The 15479-nt window shown below is 43.9% G+C and overlaps 1 protein-coding gene and 1 long non-coding RNA gene across 7 annotated transcripts in view; one reads left to right on the top strand and one right to left on the bottom strand.

Annotated features, from left to right (window-relative positions):
* Nucleotides 1-15479, bottom strand: part of LOC128756847 (uncharacterized) — a 110594-nt gene that overhangs the window by 65098 nt on the left and 30017 nt on the right. For 3 of the 6 annotated variants that reach the window (XR_008414320.1, XR_008414317.1, XR_008414319.1), the window contains one exon: nt 14556-14659. This is a non-coding gene — a long non-coding RNA (uncharacterized LOC128756847). Of the gene's footprint in view, nt 1-3327; nt 14660-15479 lie in introns of those variants that run through there. The other 3 variants (XR_008414316.1, XR_008414315.1, XR_008414318.1) reach the window with 1 other exon arrangement.
* edn1 (endothelin 1) lies at nt 1133-3062 on the top strand. The gene is made up of 5 exons (XM_053861596.1): nt 1133-1316; nt 1390-1528; nt 1594-1722; nt 1838-1939; nt 2311-3062. The coding sequence occupies exons 1-5, from the start codon at nt 1256-1258 to the stop codon at nt 2420-2422; spliced, it is 543 nt and encodes a 180-aa protein (XP_053717571.1). The 5' UTR covers nt 1133-1255; the 3' UTR covers nt 2423-3062.

Here is a 15479-nt window from a genome sequence, read left to right as displayed (position 1 = left end):
AGTTTCTTGGAGGACGGGAACTTTTAGCAAACAACTCTTCCTTAATACAGCACCATAACTGAGACAACTGGGGAACAACTGGATCCTCATGTGGTACTGCAGCAGCAGCTCTACGAGGTTTCGCCTCACTGCCTCCTGGCAGCAACTCCATGGTCAACAGCGACCTCTGGAGGAATACAACGGCAACACCGCTAGTCTCCTGCACATGGCTCCATGAAAATAACACAGATTAACTGCTTATAAACTTATGTATTTTTCGGTGCACCACATTATGCAATGTGACCAAAACATCCAAAATGAAAGAGATGAAATCAAATTCAAACGTAAAAAGATTCATGTCAGAAGGATAAAAAAAAAACTACCACTTTGATTCATTTCCTAAAATGAGTCGCACCTCTAGTTTTAATATTTACATGTACTTAAACTGATGACGTCGTCGCTGTTATGACAAGCCTGCTGCAGAATGTCACGCTGAATTCATGCTTGTGCATCTTGATTTACTCCTACAAACCTGTGTTTTACTGGTCAGAAGGACGCGACAGTGTCAAGTTGTATATGTTTTTGTTCTATATGTAGGAAACACTGCCCCCTGAGATGGAGTCATGGCATTTCTATTCATTTCAAAGGTGGAAATTCATTTGACACACCAGTAATAAACACCAATTACACTTCTGCCTTCCGTCACTGTAGACACCTTAAATACAATGCAATAGTTACTACTGCTTCCAACATCACCAGTGTTTATAAAACCATCCCAGTTATTACTTCAACACAACCTTTACTGCAACTCTGTACACTACATTACTTTCACTAATATTTTCTTTTATCACTTCCTTTTTCTGTTTTCATTTCCGACCGGTAGAAAGAGCAGCTCTCCTCCTCGTGATCTCCCTCATCCATACGATCATATTTTGCTTACTTTTATTCCCCCTCCGTTTGTCGGAACTCATGGAAGTCACCTGCGGCTCACTTGCTCTGCTGCCATCTGCTGTCTATAAAGTGGTACTTCAGAGGCAGCTTCTTATCGCCAATACACAAGACAGTGTGTGTGTGTGCAGGAGGCGAGTCGCACGGTGTGTTTAGACGAGAGGGTGGAGGAAGAGGAGGAGGAGGAGGAGGAGAGGCACTTGCTGCTATAAAGTCTTTCACATGTGCGCTCGCTCTGTCAGAAGCTCCAGAGTTGCGCCTGCTCAGGAACGTAATCCCAGCATCATACTTGTGGACTACTTTTCATATTTTGCAGTTTTCATGAGAGATGGATTTATACTTTTTTATTTCTCTTGTGTCCCTCGCTCACACTGGAATCTTTTCTACAGGTAAATACCTGGCTCTGGAGACCGTACCCTGGAATTTATTGTCAAATAACAATGTTTTTTTTCTGTATTTTAGTGCTCTCTGCTCCCACAGCGGAGACTCCACCAGAGTCGGTGCCCCATGTGCGCACCAAGCGCTGCTCCTGCACCACCTTCCTGGACACAGAGTGTGTTTACTTTTGCCACCTGGATATCATCTGGGTCAACACACCTGAGTAAGTCATCACAAGCTGCCAAGGTTGGGTGCTGCTTGCTTGTTTCTAATCCGAGCTCCGTCCAGGCGAGTGGTGTCCTACGGTTTGGGAAACGCTCCGAGAACCAGACGTGCCATTCAGGATTCACCCCAGACTCGCTGCCGGTGCCTCCGCCGAGACGACGACGCCTGCTCCAACTTCTGCCTCCGACCCAGGTAACTAGCAAAACACCATCTCCAGAGCAGAACTCTGGAGGTGAGCCTCAGAACAAGCTGCCGCACTTGAGTCAAGAGAGGCGTCCTAACAAGGTGGAATCTCTGCGGCCCACAGGTCGGAGGCATCCCCACACAAGGAGGTCCAGTCCACCCACCGCAAGTGTTTTGATCCCACATGCAGACACGAGCTCGGAGCCGGCACGAGGACAATGAGAAGGTAAGAATCTGGATAATTGCGCTGATCTGCAGTGAGGTTGAAAGATAACACCACATGTGAGGAATTGCTCGCATGGCTGAGCTCCGTAATGGCGCCTTTAGTGTGGCTCCTGCCATGTTTGCAGGGATAATAGTTTTTAAAAAAAAAGTTACAGCTGTCATTATCATAACATCCGCAGTGCAAACTTGAGTGAGTTGAAACACAACACACAGCTTCGCCACATTGATGTGCTGAACCTGCTGTGCTAACAGACCACTAACACACAGACAGAATTTTTAAGAAGCTTCATCTGAACTCAGTGACTGGTGTGAAAGAGTGAAATCTCCATGTCTCAAGAGGCCAAAGTTCACCGTCTCTTCTGTCTTCTGCAGGGTGTGGAGCAGCAGCAAGAGCCAGCTGCCGCTGCAGACGCTGCGGGTGGCTGTGAAGTGGAGACAGCACCACAGGACCAGAGCCCGGGAGGGCGAGAGCGGCGCCTCCTAAGACCCCCCACACCCCTGTCCTCACTCACAGAGTCGTGTCTTCAGACTCCACCGGTGCGTGGCCACCTGACTTGATCAGGAGACACAAGGCCAGAGAGGCGGGAAAAGAGAACCCAGACGGACGAAAACTCAAGGTCACCGAGCCCTTCAGGACTTTGTCGTCATCTGGACTCCAGCAACATTTCAAAGACTTTTGGGAGCCGTTCAAACTGCTCATGAAGGCCGCCGTGCTCGCTAGCTCGCTCGCTACAGGCTGCACTGACTGAAACCTCCTCTGCACACGTGCGACAGGTCCCGACTTGGGTTCGGACCTGCAGCTCAGGACTTGTCCGAGAGGATTCCTTGATCGTCACTATTTAATCGCCTTTATTTATTTGCTCTTTCACCCGGAGATTGTACCATGTTGGTGCCAAAAACCTCTGTCATTTCCGTGAAATGATTTATCACAAATGAGCCGAGCTTGGCGCATAATAAATGCTGAATATGAAGTCAAATGTTAACGTTTTTGTTCTTTTCTTTTCATTCATTTTAGTATCCGATTCATCTAGTTCACACAGGGCCACAGACCCTGGTGGCATCTGCTGGTGACTCTTCTTCAGGTGAAGTGGGAGAAACTTCTTCCTCTGATTTCCACGACCTACAGCCACTTCAACGGATACAATAGTGATTTTCATGGTAAATAAATATACCAAAAAACAAAAAAAGTCTGACATATATCAATTATAGAAACATTGTTTCCCCCCTTTTTTAAATCTTTTTCGTCACTTCTTCATCTTCCCATCCCACATTGCTTATCGTTTTTTACTTATCCCGTTCTTCATGTCACTCATCTCTAAAACTTTTCTCAATAATCTAGGATTTAAATATAGTTATTCCTCGCCAGTTCGGGTTGCATTAAAAGTGTAGTTAAGATTAATAACGCGGGAACTTCCTTAGATCATTAGATTAGAGGCTTAAAAAGATGAGTCACACCACATAGCAGCACTTAAAGAGAACCAGTTTCACAGTGGACTAGGACGGCTGGGTAAATAACAACAAACAAAAAAAAATCTGTTAGTGAAGTAGTCCAGGTTTTAAGCCAATGGAAACAGACAGACAAAAAAAGTTAAATATCACTTTAAAGCCCAAATTTCTGAAATATAAAAATGGCATGAAGGTTGGTTTCCCCCCTTTTTTCTGTCTTTTTTGTACTTTTTCCATGTTTTCTTCCCCCATTTTCCCATCCCAGATTGCTTATCATTTTCTTCATGTCACACTCGTCAACACAATGCTAATTCTTTTCTCAATAGTCTAGTTTTCAAGTATAGTTATTCCTCGCCAGACCGCAGTTCACAATTAGCCTCCTTGATATACAGTATCAGACAGACTTATAATGATAATGGGAGACACAGGCAAAACAATTGAGTCTCAGTCCTGGTAGGTCTCACTACCTAGCAGGACTGAAAGAAGAACCAGTTCCACTGTAGACTAAGATGGCTTGGTATAAACTTAAAATTAAAACGCGAGTGAAATCTCCAAGCTTTTAAGCCGATGGGGGAAATAATAAATGAATAAATAAATAAAAGTGACATGTCAACGACGTGAGCGTGAATAACCGAGGCAGTGCACTGTAATACACTTCCAAAAAAAGAAAAAAACTTAAAACTTAATATTATAATTGCTGAGACTCTTTGAATCGTTTCTCTTCAAGTTGCAGTCATTGATAGTTGCTTCTTGCCTACACAGGCCTCCTCAATAAGTTCTTTTTTATTATTAATAACAATGGATTTTTCACCTGGACTTAATGAAAGAACAATGTTGGCCTTAATATTAGTTTTCACCCAACACCAAAAGACCCGCCAGACTATCATGGTTTGATCTTTCAGACAAACCAGGTGCCATGAGGACAAAGTGCAGCCATTTTTGTGTTTTTGTTGTTCCTCAAAATACAACGTCCGTCCATACCTTCGGTACCTTTGGTATCCCATGAGCCTCCTCTAAAGTAAAGACAGCCGTCTAGCGTACCACTGAATGTCGTGCCTGTGTCTCAACTCCCTTCAGAGGTGAAACGTCCTGAGCGTGGCAGCGACCTGCCCTACTTTACATAAAAGAGTGTCAGACAAGTTGCTCTTGGGCCCAGTTCAAACACCAGAAACCTGCACTCATCAATCAACGCGGCGTCGCAGGAGGTGGCAGAGCGCAACAACCCGCAGTCAATTGCCTGGAAAAGTCTTATCTATCCAGCCCGCTTCGCAAACACGCCAAGCGCGGCTGTTTCCTTGTGTGTCGGGAAAATTATGATCATGGCGACGGCGCGGAGTGAAGCTGAAGTTGTTTACCGTCTGGAACTGTACAATCTGAATTGAGATTATTGAAAACAAGTTCAGGCCAGGCTTCTCTAATAAGCTTAACACAGAAACATCTTACACAAGAATGACTTATATTGTGTTGCAAACTGGAAACGGCGCTCTCAGTGAAGCAAGTTTGGTGAGAGCCAAAAGGTTCTGTGGTGGAGACCCAGTCCAAGACCCCTGAAAACATCATTTAGTTGGAATAAATGACAAGCTTTTTCTTTGCGGCGAGTCATTGTGTCTTATGTCTCTGTATATTATCATCAGTTTCAGTTTTGGTCTCTGTCTCAGGCTGGAAAAAGTCTTGGGTTTGCGCTTGGTCTCAAGTTTGGTCATCTCAACTACAACTCTGGGGCCAAATGTGACCGGATAAAACCGAGTCAGTGCCACCAACTAACCAACAGAGAGCCAGAAAGCTTCTCATTATGCAACTCCAGAGAAATGGACAGGCTCTTGAAGGCAAGCTCAGAATGGTGTATTGCCTGGCAGAGAGATAAGGGAGTTCCTACTTCAAACTGACTCCAACACCAAAAAAAAAAAAAAATCCAGTCAAACAGGATCACCATTCTGAAAATACGTCTAGCCAAAATAGGACTCCTGATTCTAGGAACGCTCTTCAGTTTCGTCAGCACTAGTGGGGTGGACTGTTTTTGGAACACCTGGTGATTTCTTCAGAACTTGTACAAATCGTCGCAAAAACATGCACATTCAGGAGGACTTCTTGGGCTCCTTGTCACTTCCGATGAGTCAGGGATGTAGTGGCGCTCTAGATTCCACTCATTTGAGCTTGAACCCAGCCTTTTTACCCCAAAGGTCACTGGTCTTACTCAGCCATCTGACCAGTCAACAGCAGCCTCTCCAACCTTATATGAACCACGTTTGCCCTGTAAAGGAAGAGCACTGCTCCATGTGTGGAGCCGTGTCACACGACACACAGGACACTGAGCACTTCACCTGCCTTCCTTTCAGCCACACACACACCCACACACACGACTCAATTCCCTCGAGACACAAACTCATCATCTATTGAATAGGGTTCCAACATAATGGCCCATTACACAGCAAGGAATCCCAGCGACTCGACTGGAATTCTGCACTTCAAAAGCCCAAACAATGAGACCGTGTGCACGGAAAGATGGGGCGGTGCCGCCAGCTGCGGCTTCTGACGTCGGACTGTGGGTCTGAAAGCAGCACTCCCAACTGTACGGGGCGTCGCATGAAAACCTGGCCGAGAGATGACGCCGCCTCAGGTCCCCCGGAGGAGATGGCAGGTGAACCTGAGCAGGTGTCCTTCAGCATCCAGCTGCCTCCTCACTCTCAGCAGTGAAAACACTGGAGAGCTTCACCAGTGTTCAGTCGAAATAGGTCAAAGTTCCCTGATATATGAGTGTGCTGCCTAGTCTAAAATAGGGGAGCAAATATTGAACGAGACGCTAAGAATCCCTGGAATTCACATGTAGATTCTTAAAATGTGATTAACGTCCAAGTCATCGCACAAACACGAGGAGGTGAGTCATTAGATTTTCATCGTCTTCCTTGTCTTGAAGATTCTAAGATCACGATTGCCATGAATCACCCTGCGAACCCTGGGACATGAGACAATCTGCCACATGATGATGTCCTCTCCTGAACGTCGATGCTCCACTACAAACTCTCCTAAACTGAGACACACCACTGAGGGACAGTTGGACTTGAACTTCAAAACCACAATCTTGTCAAAGATGTCGGCGTATTCTACTACAAATGACGAACACATGCCACGTTCTCAACACATGCTCATGATGACACAGAAGTCTCAACTTCTAAATATAGCAGGAACCAGTTTGGAGTTATGTTTCAAAGTAACTGGGTGGCAGGAAGCTCGGATGTTGTATAACAGCTACTGCTGCGTCACTGCTTTTATATTTCAAACAATGTATGCATGTGTGCGTATTCAAGGACACACAATTGAATATGTACAGGCCAATGCATGTATGCTGCGCCTGCAGGTATCCACAGGTATGCCTTATGTATTTCTATCATCCGGTATAATGCATCCAGGCTGCGATAAATATTGATCATGTGTTCACAAGTGGACTTAAAGAGCTTAAACATTTTGTGAATTGATCATTTCAATTCAGATCAAAGCTTCACTTCTCATCAGGGGTTGCCACAGCAAGTGTCTCCATCAAACCAAAAGACAATAGGAGGCATTTTTTGGATGTTAATAACTTTTCTATTATGCAATGCAAAGAGTCTAACTAGACGACGCTATAAATATGTTGTTTCATTGTATACTATTTCATTTCAGACTCAAAATAAATCACACAAATGGGAAGATCTTTTTCAGGGGAAACACGATCTTGGTAGCAGAACAAGGGGAGAAACATGGAAATAATAAAACCTGAAGGCATGTTGTTATTTTTTTCCTCAACATAGTCAATTTATTCATTTTGAGGGACAAGATTTACTGCTAAAATGAGCAGTACTCATTAATAGAATCCATTTTATGAGGAAATAAAATGGAAAAAGAAATTATCAATATTTTGAATTCTGGCATCCATAACTGTTCTTTTGTGTCGTGAGCCTCAGTTGTTGCTTAAATTAGAATTTTGTTTCATCCATTGCTCGACTACTACTGTCCACAACTTATAAATACACTGAAACTTTTTCCTGGAAGAATTTTTATGTAGACTATATTTTAAACGTTCTGGACGACACTGGAGTAAAGACCTGGAGCTTCAATTCAATAACAAGTTATGCACCATTTTTTTTCATGTTTGAAAGAACTGTAAAATGATAATGAAATTCACTTTAAAATAGCTTCATTCAAACATGTCAGATTTTGTGAATATGTGCTATCTTGCTGGTGATGCTTGTTATATAACAGAAAAAAATAAATAAAAGAAAATAGAAAACAGAATGATACAGACAGAAAAAAGGAAAACAGAATAATAAACTAAAATAGATGAAGGAAAAAAGGGAAACGGTACAATACACCTCCACCAAAGAGGCGATGCAATCGTTTATTCGTACGTCTGTAAGAAAATGACTGGAATGGATGGGCTGATGTCAAATAAACTGCTGCTGACCATATTTCAAATGCAATTTTACAACATAGATACATAAAAATAACCACTTAATGCTTATTTATTCAGGTAGTAATTGCAAGAAGAGGTTTGATTTCACCAATGCCTCTCTCCAAAAGACACACCTGGTCGTAACGCAACAGTTTCAATTGCAAACTCGGTTTGTTTGCGGATGTGACTCAAAGGTGTCAGACGTGGAGCAACTATTTTCATTTTGTTCGTACTTACATAACGCGAAAAACCACCAGCTTTGATGAGGATGCATCATACTGTATCTGTTAGCAGCTTCACTCACACGGGGCTCCCACAGAACAAAACCAAGCGCTTCACTTGTTTACTGTACGAAGACGGACTGACTGACAGTCGGCCTTTCTGAGCTAGTGCCTTGCCCAAAGTCACCTGGAGTACAACTGTCCTCGAGCAAATGAAACAGAGATAATGACACGCAACTCATTCACGCACGTCATTTGGGTTCACAGCCTTCACAAGAGAAAGTAGTAGGAAAGTAGGAAAAACAAGCAAACAGCAACACGGATGGTGTTGAAACATGCGAGCAGGTCGAACGGTGAGAGTATTTATAGAACCTCACATCCACTACAAGGCCTTTCGCACCGACATGGTTCTTGTTTTCAAACTGGCATTGTTCGGAACGCTCTGAACCTCTGTGCTTTCTATGGAACCAGCCCGTGTTCAGAGTGGTTGAAGAGGAAGTAAACAACACACTGGCAAAATGGCAAGTCACTCTGATAATCTGAAAATGTTGCTTGACTGGAGCTGTTTGTTTCAATGTCAACAATCAAGCATGTGACTGTTGATGCTGAGGAGCCATAGAAAAGACCATTACGTGGGATGCGTCCAGTATTCATGTGTGTGAGCATTAAGATAAAGTGCTTGAACTTTGGCTGGCTGAAGACCGGATGTTTGATGGCACCAGACAGCAGAACAGCCAAGATCGGGTCCCAACAGAACAGATCTGAGAGAACACTAGCCTGGGCTAGAACTTGTGACACCATCAGAGGCGGAGGTGGATGGATGACTGATGTTTGCAGCATGAATCTGCACCACCACTTGGTGGCATTCACTGGTGTCATGCCTTCCTTTAGAGGAAGAGTACTACACTTTAGATGTAGATGTCCACACAGAGATGTCTGGGAAACAGTCAAATCTAAGGACTGGACTGGCCTTCACCATCTTCAGCTCTCCCATCACTGTCACCTCAACTCCTCATTGCGATCACACGTTTCACTGAAAATGAGTGGAAAGCCTCTCCGGCCCGATGCCAGAGAGCAGCATGGTCTGTGCCAGCGGTTGTTTCACTGAGACGGCTTCCAAGGCCTTTTCGTGTCAGGTACTTAAAAACTCCATCATCGCGAGTCTGCGTCTCAGTCTCACTGCACAGCCGTGCCAAGATCATTCTTCATGTTGGGACCTGGATTCTTACATTCTTTGCTGCTGTCAACCACAGAGAACGGCAGCACTTGGTCTGAAGTCAAAAGCACAACTTCACACTTGAAGTCGCACTTAAACTGGTCTGACTGATTATTTGTCAAAGGCTCCTTGAGCATTGAAAATGTCAGACTCATCAAACCATGCAGATGAGCGAAGCAGGTTCCTCAGGTCTGAGAACATACAAGGGATGAGAATGTGGGGGTTAAAATCGGAGTCCTACAGTGTCACGTCTGAACCATTGTCGAGTGGGGTTTGTCCTCCGGTGGCATTCTCTGATGTTCCAAAAAGAATAAGGCTCATAAAGAGGACGTGTGAGGGTGATGATCATGCTGTAACTTCTCAGTATTACAAGGCTTCTGATGCTCCTCCATATTAGGGATGGGTGATAAGTTATCGTACACGATATACCGCCAAACACAATCTCCACAATGGCAATTCCGCATCTCACGATAAATTTGCTAAACACGTTACACACTCGTTGCATTGGACCTGCATTCATGAAGATGTCGAGACCGTGATGCGCGCCACGCTCTCCAGCTCCACTGCGTTTTGACAGCCGACACCGGTGTGTGGCAGTCGTGGAGAGTGTGGTGGACATTGGTTCACGATCGCAGTTTTAAACGTATTTTTTTAATACAGTGAACCTTTGATGATGTGACATTCGGAATGCTAAACTAATTGCCCAAGAAATAACTATTAATAGCTAGCTTGATGACCAGCCTTTCTCAGGCGACGTTTACATGGAGACGGAAACGACCGGATCCGTCGCTGTTTTGGAGTCGGGTGCAGCGTTCGTTAGCCACCTGAATCTCAATCGGCACCAATCCTCGGAGCATCCCTAGTCTTAACACTGATCCCGACCCCACTTATTCCCTGTCGGACAGACTGGTGAAGCCCTTGCATCAGGAAATATCGTGTGATACATTTGATTAAATTGAAAGCCGACTCATCATGCAATACAGGAGGCTGACTCTTGTGTCACCTTGACAACTGTCTATATGTTACACCTTCAGAGTGTGCATGTGTTGCCCTCTTGAGAGATTGATCTGTTGATGCTTGGCTTCACCTTTCGTTGATATGATTTAATAACTGTCAGATGAATAAATGACATCTACCTAGAACATGCTAAAGTAGTGTTGAGTCTTTTCAATGGACGCCTAATAACGTCAGGTTCAGGTTCTCTCAACTTGAATCTGGATTTAAGCAGCAATGAAACACAATGGACATTTGGCACTGGGGATCTATTTGTAGTACAGTATAATCCTTACTTTGTGCAATGAAGCTAACATGAGGTTTCTAGCTCATATTTGATGCTGTGTTTTTGACTGTCCATGATGGTTACTGCACTTTTGATAAAAGTTTCTGCTAAACCACAACACAAGACACACAAACAGGAACATGCAACAAAGACCACAATAAACTGTTTATCAATTTCAGAGCCTAATTCTGCATGAAATCTATTCAAATATAAACTTCAGTATCTTATCTGGAAGCACAATTTCCCAAACATTGTCGCACTCGTTCATTCTGTCATAATCTGCTGCTGACTCCCTTCACAAGGCCACGGGGGCTGGAGCGCATACAGATCTACAGGGAACTTTGTTGGATCAAACCCAACTCCATCTTGCTTCAGCGCAGCAGCGAGTGACCACGACGTTTAAATTCCAGTGGGTTTCGTTTCCCCCCTGATCAGTGCAGCTCAGGACAAGTTCAGAAAGTGAATCCCATCAAGAGGCGGGAAATGAGGGCGCTACGATCACGACACAGGAAGAGCTGTGGAAGACGGTTCCAAAAATACAGGATGTGACAGGAGAGACGAGAGCGTGTGTCTGCAGGTGTGAGGTGGATGGCAAGTAAACACGCGAGCCCTTTGATGTGAGGACTCATTTGGCGAGCAATTACGGTCGATGCGTTTTGAAACGCAACATTTTGGTTGGAAGTCCATGGTGGCGAGGCTGCAGGCTACACAGGAGGGGCGAGCTGAGATGTGGAAGACAACACGCCGCTGTGGAGATGACTTTTAATGAACTCGAGCAACTCTGTGCTGAGGTGAGAAACACCTCAAGGACTGATCCAGAACCAAGGCAACGCTATTGTTTTGTTTTCACTTTCAATGCTTCAAATATTGACACCAACTCCACAACCCCACTCACATCGGTTGTTGTTGACGTTTAAACGCCGCAGCTTCACCTTGAGCTGACATGAGTATGCTAATTACAAATCTAAACTACTCAACCCTCGAGCACTATCTCCGAGGTCAAGAGGGTTCACGTCTCCTCTGCTGATAAACAGCCGGATTACAGCAACTTTTAAGTTATGAAAGTCTCGCTGTCAAAGACATTCCAGACATATTTTTTCAAAAGACTTCTTCTCAAATTCCCCCAGCATCAGTCTGTTGCCACAGATGTCGGTCATGTCCCCAAAAACACCTATATATTCAGGGGGGGAATTTTCAGAACTTATTTGGGTTTCGACAAGATCCTCTCTTCTCAACAGGCACTCGACAGGAACCCCAGTATTAAAGTTGGTAGCAAAGGTGGACAATAAAGTAGTACAAAAACCTCACAAAAACCTCTGGACTTGTATTCTGGAAAAAGTATTCCGGCAAGCAGACGTTTTTTTGGGTTGACTCAAACAAATCCAATTACCAAATCCCCCACCAGCGTCTACCTTGGCAGGTAGAGGACTTGAAAATCACTTGGATTTATGAATGTTTTCCCATTCATTTCCATTACTTCTGGTCAAAGAAGTCCTTTTCTCCACATTTCTTTACATTTCACAGCTGCGAGACAAAACCTAGTGACGGCACTGAAGAAAACCTTAAGATACAGACATGTTTAACGTCGGCAGTCGGGCTTTCTCTGTTTTATAAATGCCCACAACATCTCATTCAGCAGGCAGAATCTTCAAAAGAGGGCTACCTCAACTGGCTTCTTGCAGCGTGGAGAGGAGGTGGAAAAATGATTTGCACTCTCCGCTTCACCTCCCTCCTCACTTTCATTGGATAAACTGGATAAACTTTCCTCTCCTCCCAATCACACACGTCTTCCACCTTTCTTCTTCTAAGATCCTGTGGTGGTTCTTTGCTAGTTGTCCCAAAGTCTAGAGGTGACAGAGCCTTTTTTGTCAGGGGTCCCCCACTCTGGAACAGTCTGCCAGAGGAGATCCCAAACACAATGAGCGACACCACTTTTAAATCCCTGCTAAAAACTACTACTAAACACTTTTTCCTGCTAACATTTCCTCAGTTATCACTCACTGAACCCCTAAAAAGTGCTATTTAAATGATGCTTTACTTTTATAAATTCTCAGTGCAAATCACTACTTCATCAGCAAACATCATGGACCATGGAGGATCTTGAACCCCGTGTGAAGAAGTGCTAGTCCCAGATGTCCAGGTTGACACACACAGTCACTCCTACAGCTCCACCGTCCTCCATCCTTCCATCCCGCTTGCACATACTTCTCAGATGCTCTGACTTCCTCTCTCTGAACAGTATTTCCACAGATCGACAGGAGCTGATTTAGTTTTACAAGTTTATACATATACCGTACAGACAGATTCAAATATACAACGCGCACGTGCAGTCAGTGAAAGCTGTCCCGACGTAAAATCATCACCATCTTGTCAACAAAAGATTTTAGGATAGCGAGCGCTCAAATGGCGCAGCTATCTTCTGATCAACATTGCGCCCCGGTCCAGTAGTTTCGCCTCTGATTATGTCGCACTGTCCCCGCCGGAGAGAAAATATCCTTCTCCTGACTTTGGTTCTCCTCCCAGCTCCAGCGCTATCTTCCAGAAGCTAAACACGATTGCAAGCACCTGCAGCTTGTTGAAAAAGTCATTCCCAAACAAAAGTCAGACTGTCAACATCGAGTGAGTCAGAAAAACCACCGCGCTGGATTGGTAGCCCAAACAACAAAGATAACCCAGAACCAGAGGGAAACTTCACATAAATGACAGCACTTACGATAAAAAATTTAATATCATAATATTCTGGAAGGTTACATAACTTCACCAGACAAACAAACACAACTACAATAAACTCCCTCAGGAAAACTCTCAGTTAAGAATGACTCCAAAAAGATGATGATAACAACCATTGAAATTATTTCTTGGTGGTAAAGGTTTACAGTAGCTGCTTTTCCAGGAGATTATGAGTCAAACATCTGCCCTCAATGCTCACTCCATTTTTCATTGAACTTTGTTCATGTTCTTGCAAGTGCAGATGGCAGCATGCGAGCTATTTTCTTTATTTTATTGACAAAATAAGTTGATAAAATGCATGCAGTGACATTCAAAAGGCGTCATGCCGGAGAAGTCACTGAGCTACAGGGTCACAGTCCCAGAAAAACATTAACAATAAAGCTGTAAATTAATCTCTCGTGGCTCAGGTTGTATACAATTACATAATCATCCCTAACACGACAAGAAGCAGGTCCACACTCGCAACCTTCCATAATTTGCTTAACGTCTAGCGACGGAGAAAGACATTTGGAGAGGCTTCAAAACCACACTAGGATCTCAAGATGCATTCGTTTTTCGAGATGCGAGTTGCAAACGAATGTGGTCACAACTTGTTTGATCTCTCTCATATGAAAAAGGTTTGAACTGTTTGAAGTGGAAACATGGTAATGGGATATTTTGTGGCGCAACAGCTTCATGATTTCTGTTGAAGTAAGAGAGCACACGATACACCAAAGCTGCAGAGGTCCAACTTCCCTGTGCTGTTAGCGACAGGAGACCATCGAGGCGGACCCTACATACCAATAGCAAAAACAGTTTCACCAAGATCCTGTGATAGTGTATCATAGTTACTGAAATACTAGGCCTGCAATATTGCAGTGAATGCTTGGCAACCAAACAACAAGCAACCAAAGGGCTTGACTGAGCTGTGTCATGGCGTATTGTACCCCCTTTTATAGTCTAACCTGCTCGACTGACAGTGAGGGAGTGCGGACATCGCAAGTCAAATGTCACCTCAGACCATGAATGACTGAAATACATCACATCACCATGGGAGTAGAGGAGGCGACACAATCTCTCCAGATTTATGGTGACATACACTGAGAGGGAAAATCACCAAGATGAAAAGAAACAGTAGCAGTACTACTGTACCATGTTGACGTTTCACGCGCTTCGGACTCATCCCCCAGCAGATTTACCTACTTTTTTTAATGCAACTGAGTGGTCAGTTGAATGGCTGGAGGTGTGAGTTGTAGCGTTTGGTGTGAACATACAGTTAGAAAACATGTTCAAATGGTGAATAAAAGCATAAAAACGTACTTGTTGCTGCTTCTGTGAGGAATTTGTAGCTTTGCCTGTTGGTTTGGAAAGGAGTTCAAGCTGATGCTGTTTGGGGCACCATCATATGGACAAGTCTGGGAATCCTTGAAACAGAGAATGAGCCACATTAGAACACTTACAACTACTGGTGTACAGAGGACTAAACCCTGTGGAGTAGGGGTCGCAAACAAAATATATTTTGGTAATTCCATCTTATAATGTGTAACTAACGTGTTTCCTGTTTAGTTAAATCTGTATATTTAAGTCAAGAAGATGATGTTGGATTATTTGTCATTCACACTATATTTTCCAAGGTAAACTGTGCGATTGTTAGAGATCACTCAGAGCCCTTGAAGTAGCTCAGAGTTTCAAAAAGGTAGGTGACCTCTGCTGTAACCAGTAACGTCATGTATTTCAGTGGGACAAAAGTGACTTAGAAAAGGGGTGGAGCCAACTCTCAGACAGCTGTCACCTGTGGAAGCTCAACCACAGCACCCGCAGCCACAGATGGTGCTCTACCATCTGCGGCTGTGACCCCATAATTATCTAAAACTTTGACATGAAACTGATTGTTAATATAATAAAATAAAGAAAAAGGATTTTATCAGTTCTTGTTTTGGTCTGGAAACAAAGCAAGAGTGCACCTAGCTTGTTTGGGTGCAGCAAGACAATGAAATATGAGCAGGAACCACAACAGTGGAGCTTCTGAAGATGATACAGCAGGAGACTGAGCAGGCTGTTCCATAATATTGAAGACACTCGTGCGATTCCAGCTCGCAGAGTCTGCTAGTTATCAAGTTTGAGTAAAAGCGTCTCAATTCTCTGGAGAGCAAATCGTCAGTTTAAAAAACAAAGAGACCATTACGGTATTTAACACGCCCAAACACTGCCAGTAAAAAAATGGTATGTTTAAATGTCTCGTTT

Source organism: Synchiropus splendidus, chromosome 4, assembly GCF_027744825.2.
Source record: "Synchiropus splendidus isolate RoL2022-P1 chromosome 4, RoL_Sspl_1.0, whole genome shotgun sequence".
Classification (NCBI taxonomy): Eukaryota; Metazoa; Chordata; class Actinopteri; order Syngnathiformes; family Callionymidae; genus Synchiropus; species Synchiropus splendidus.
The sequence above is the reverse complement of the archived record's forward strand: the minus strand, read 5'-3'. Positions and strand labels throughout refer to the sequence as shown.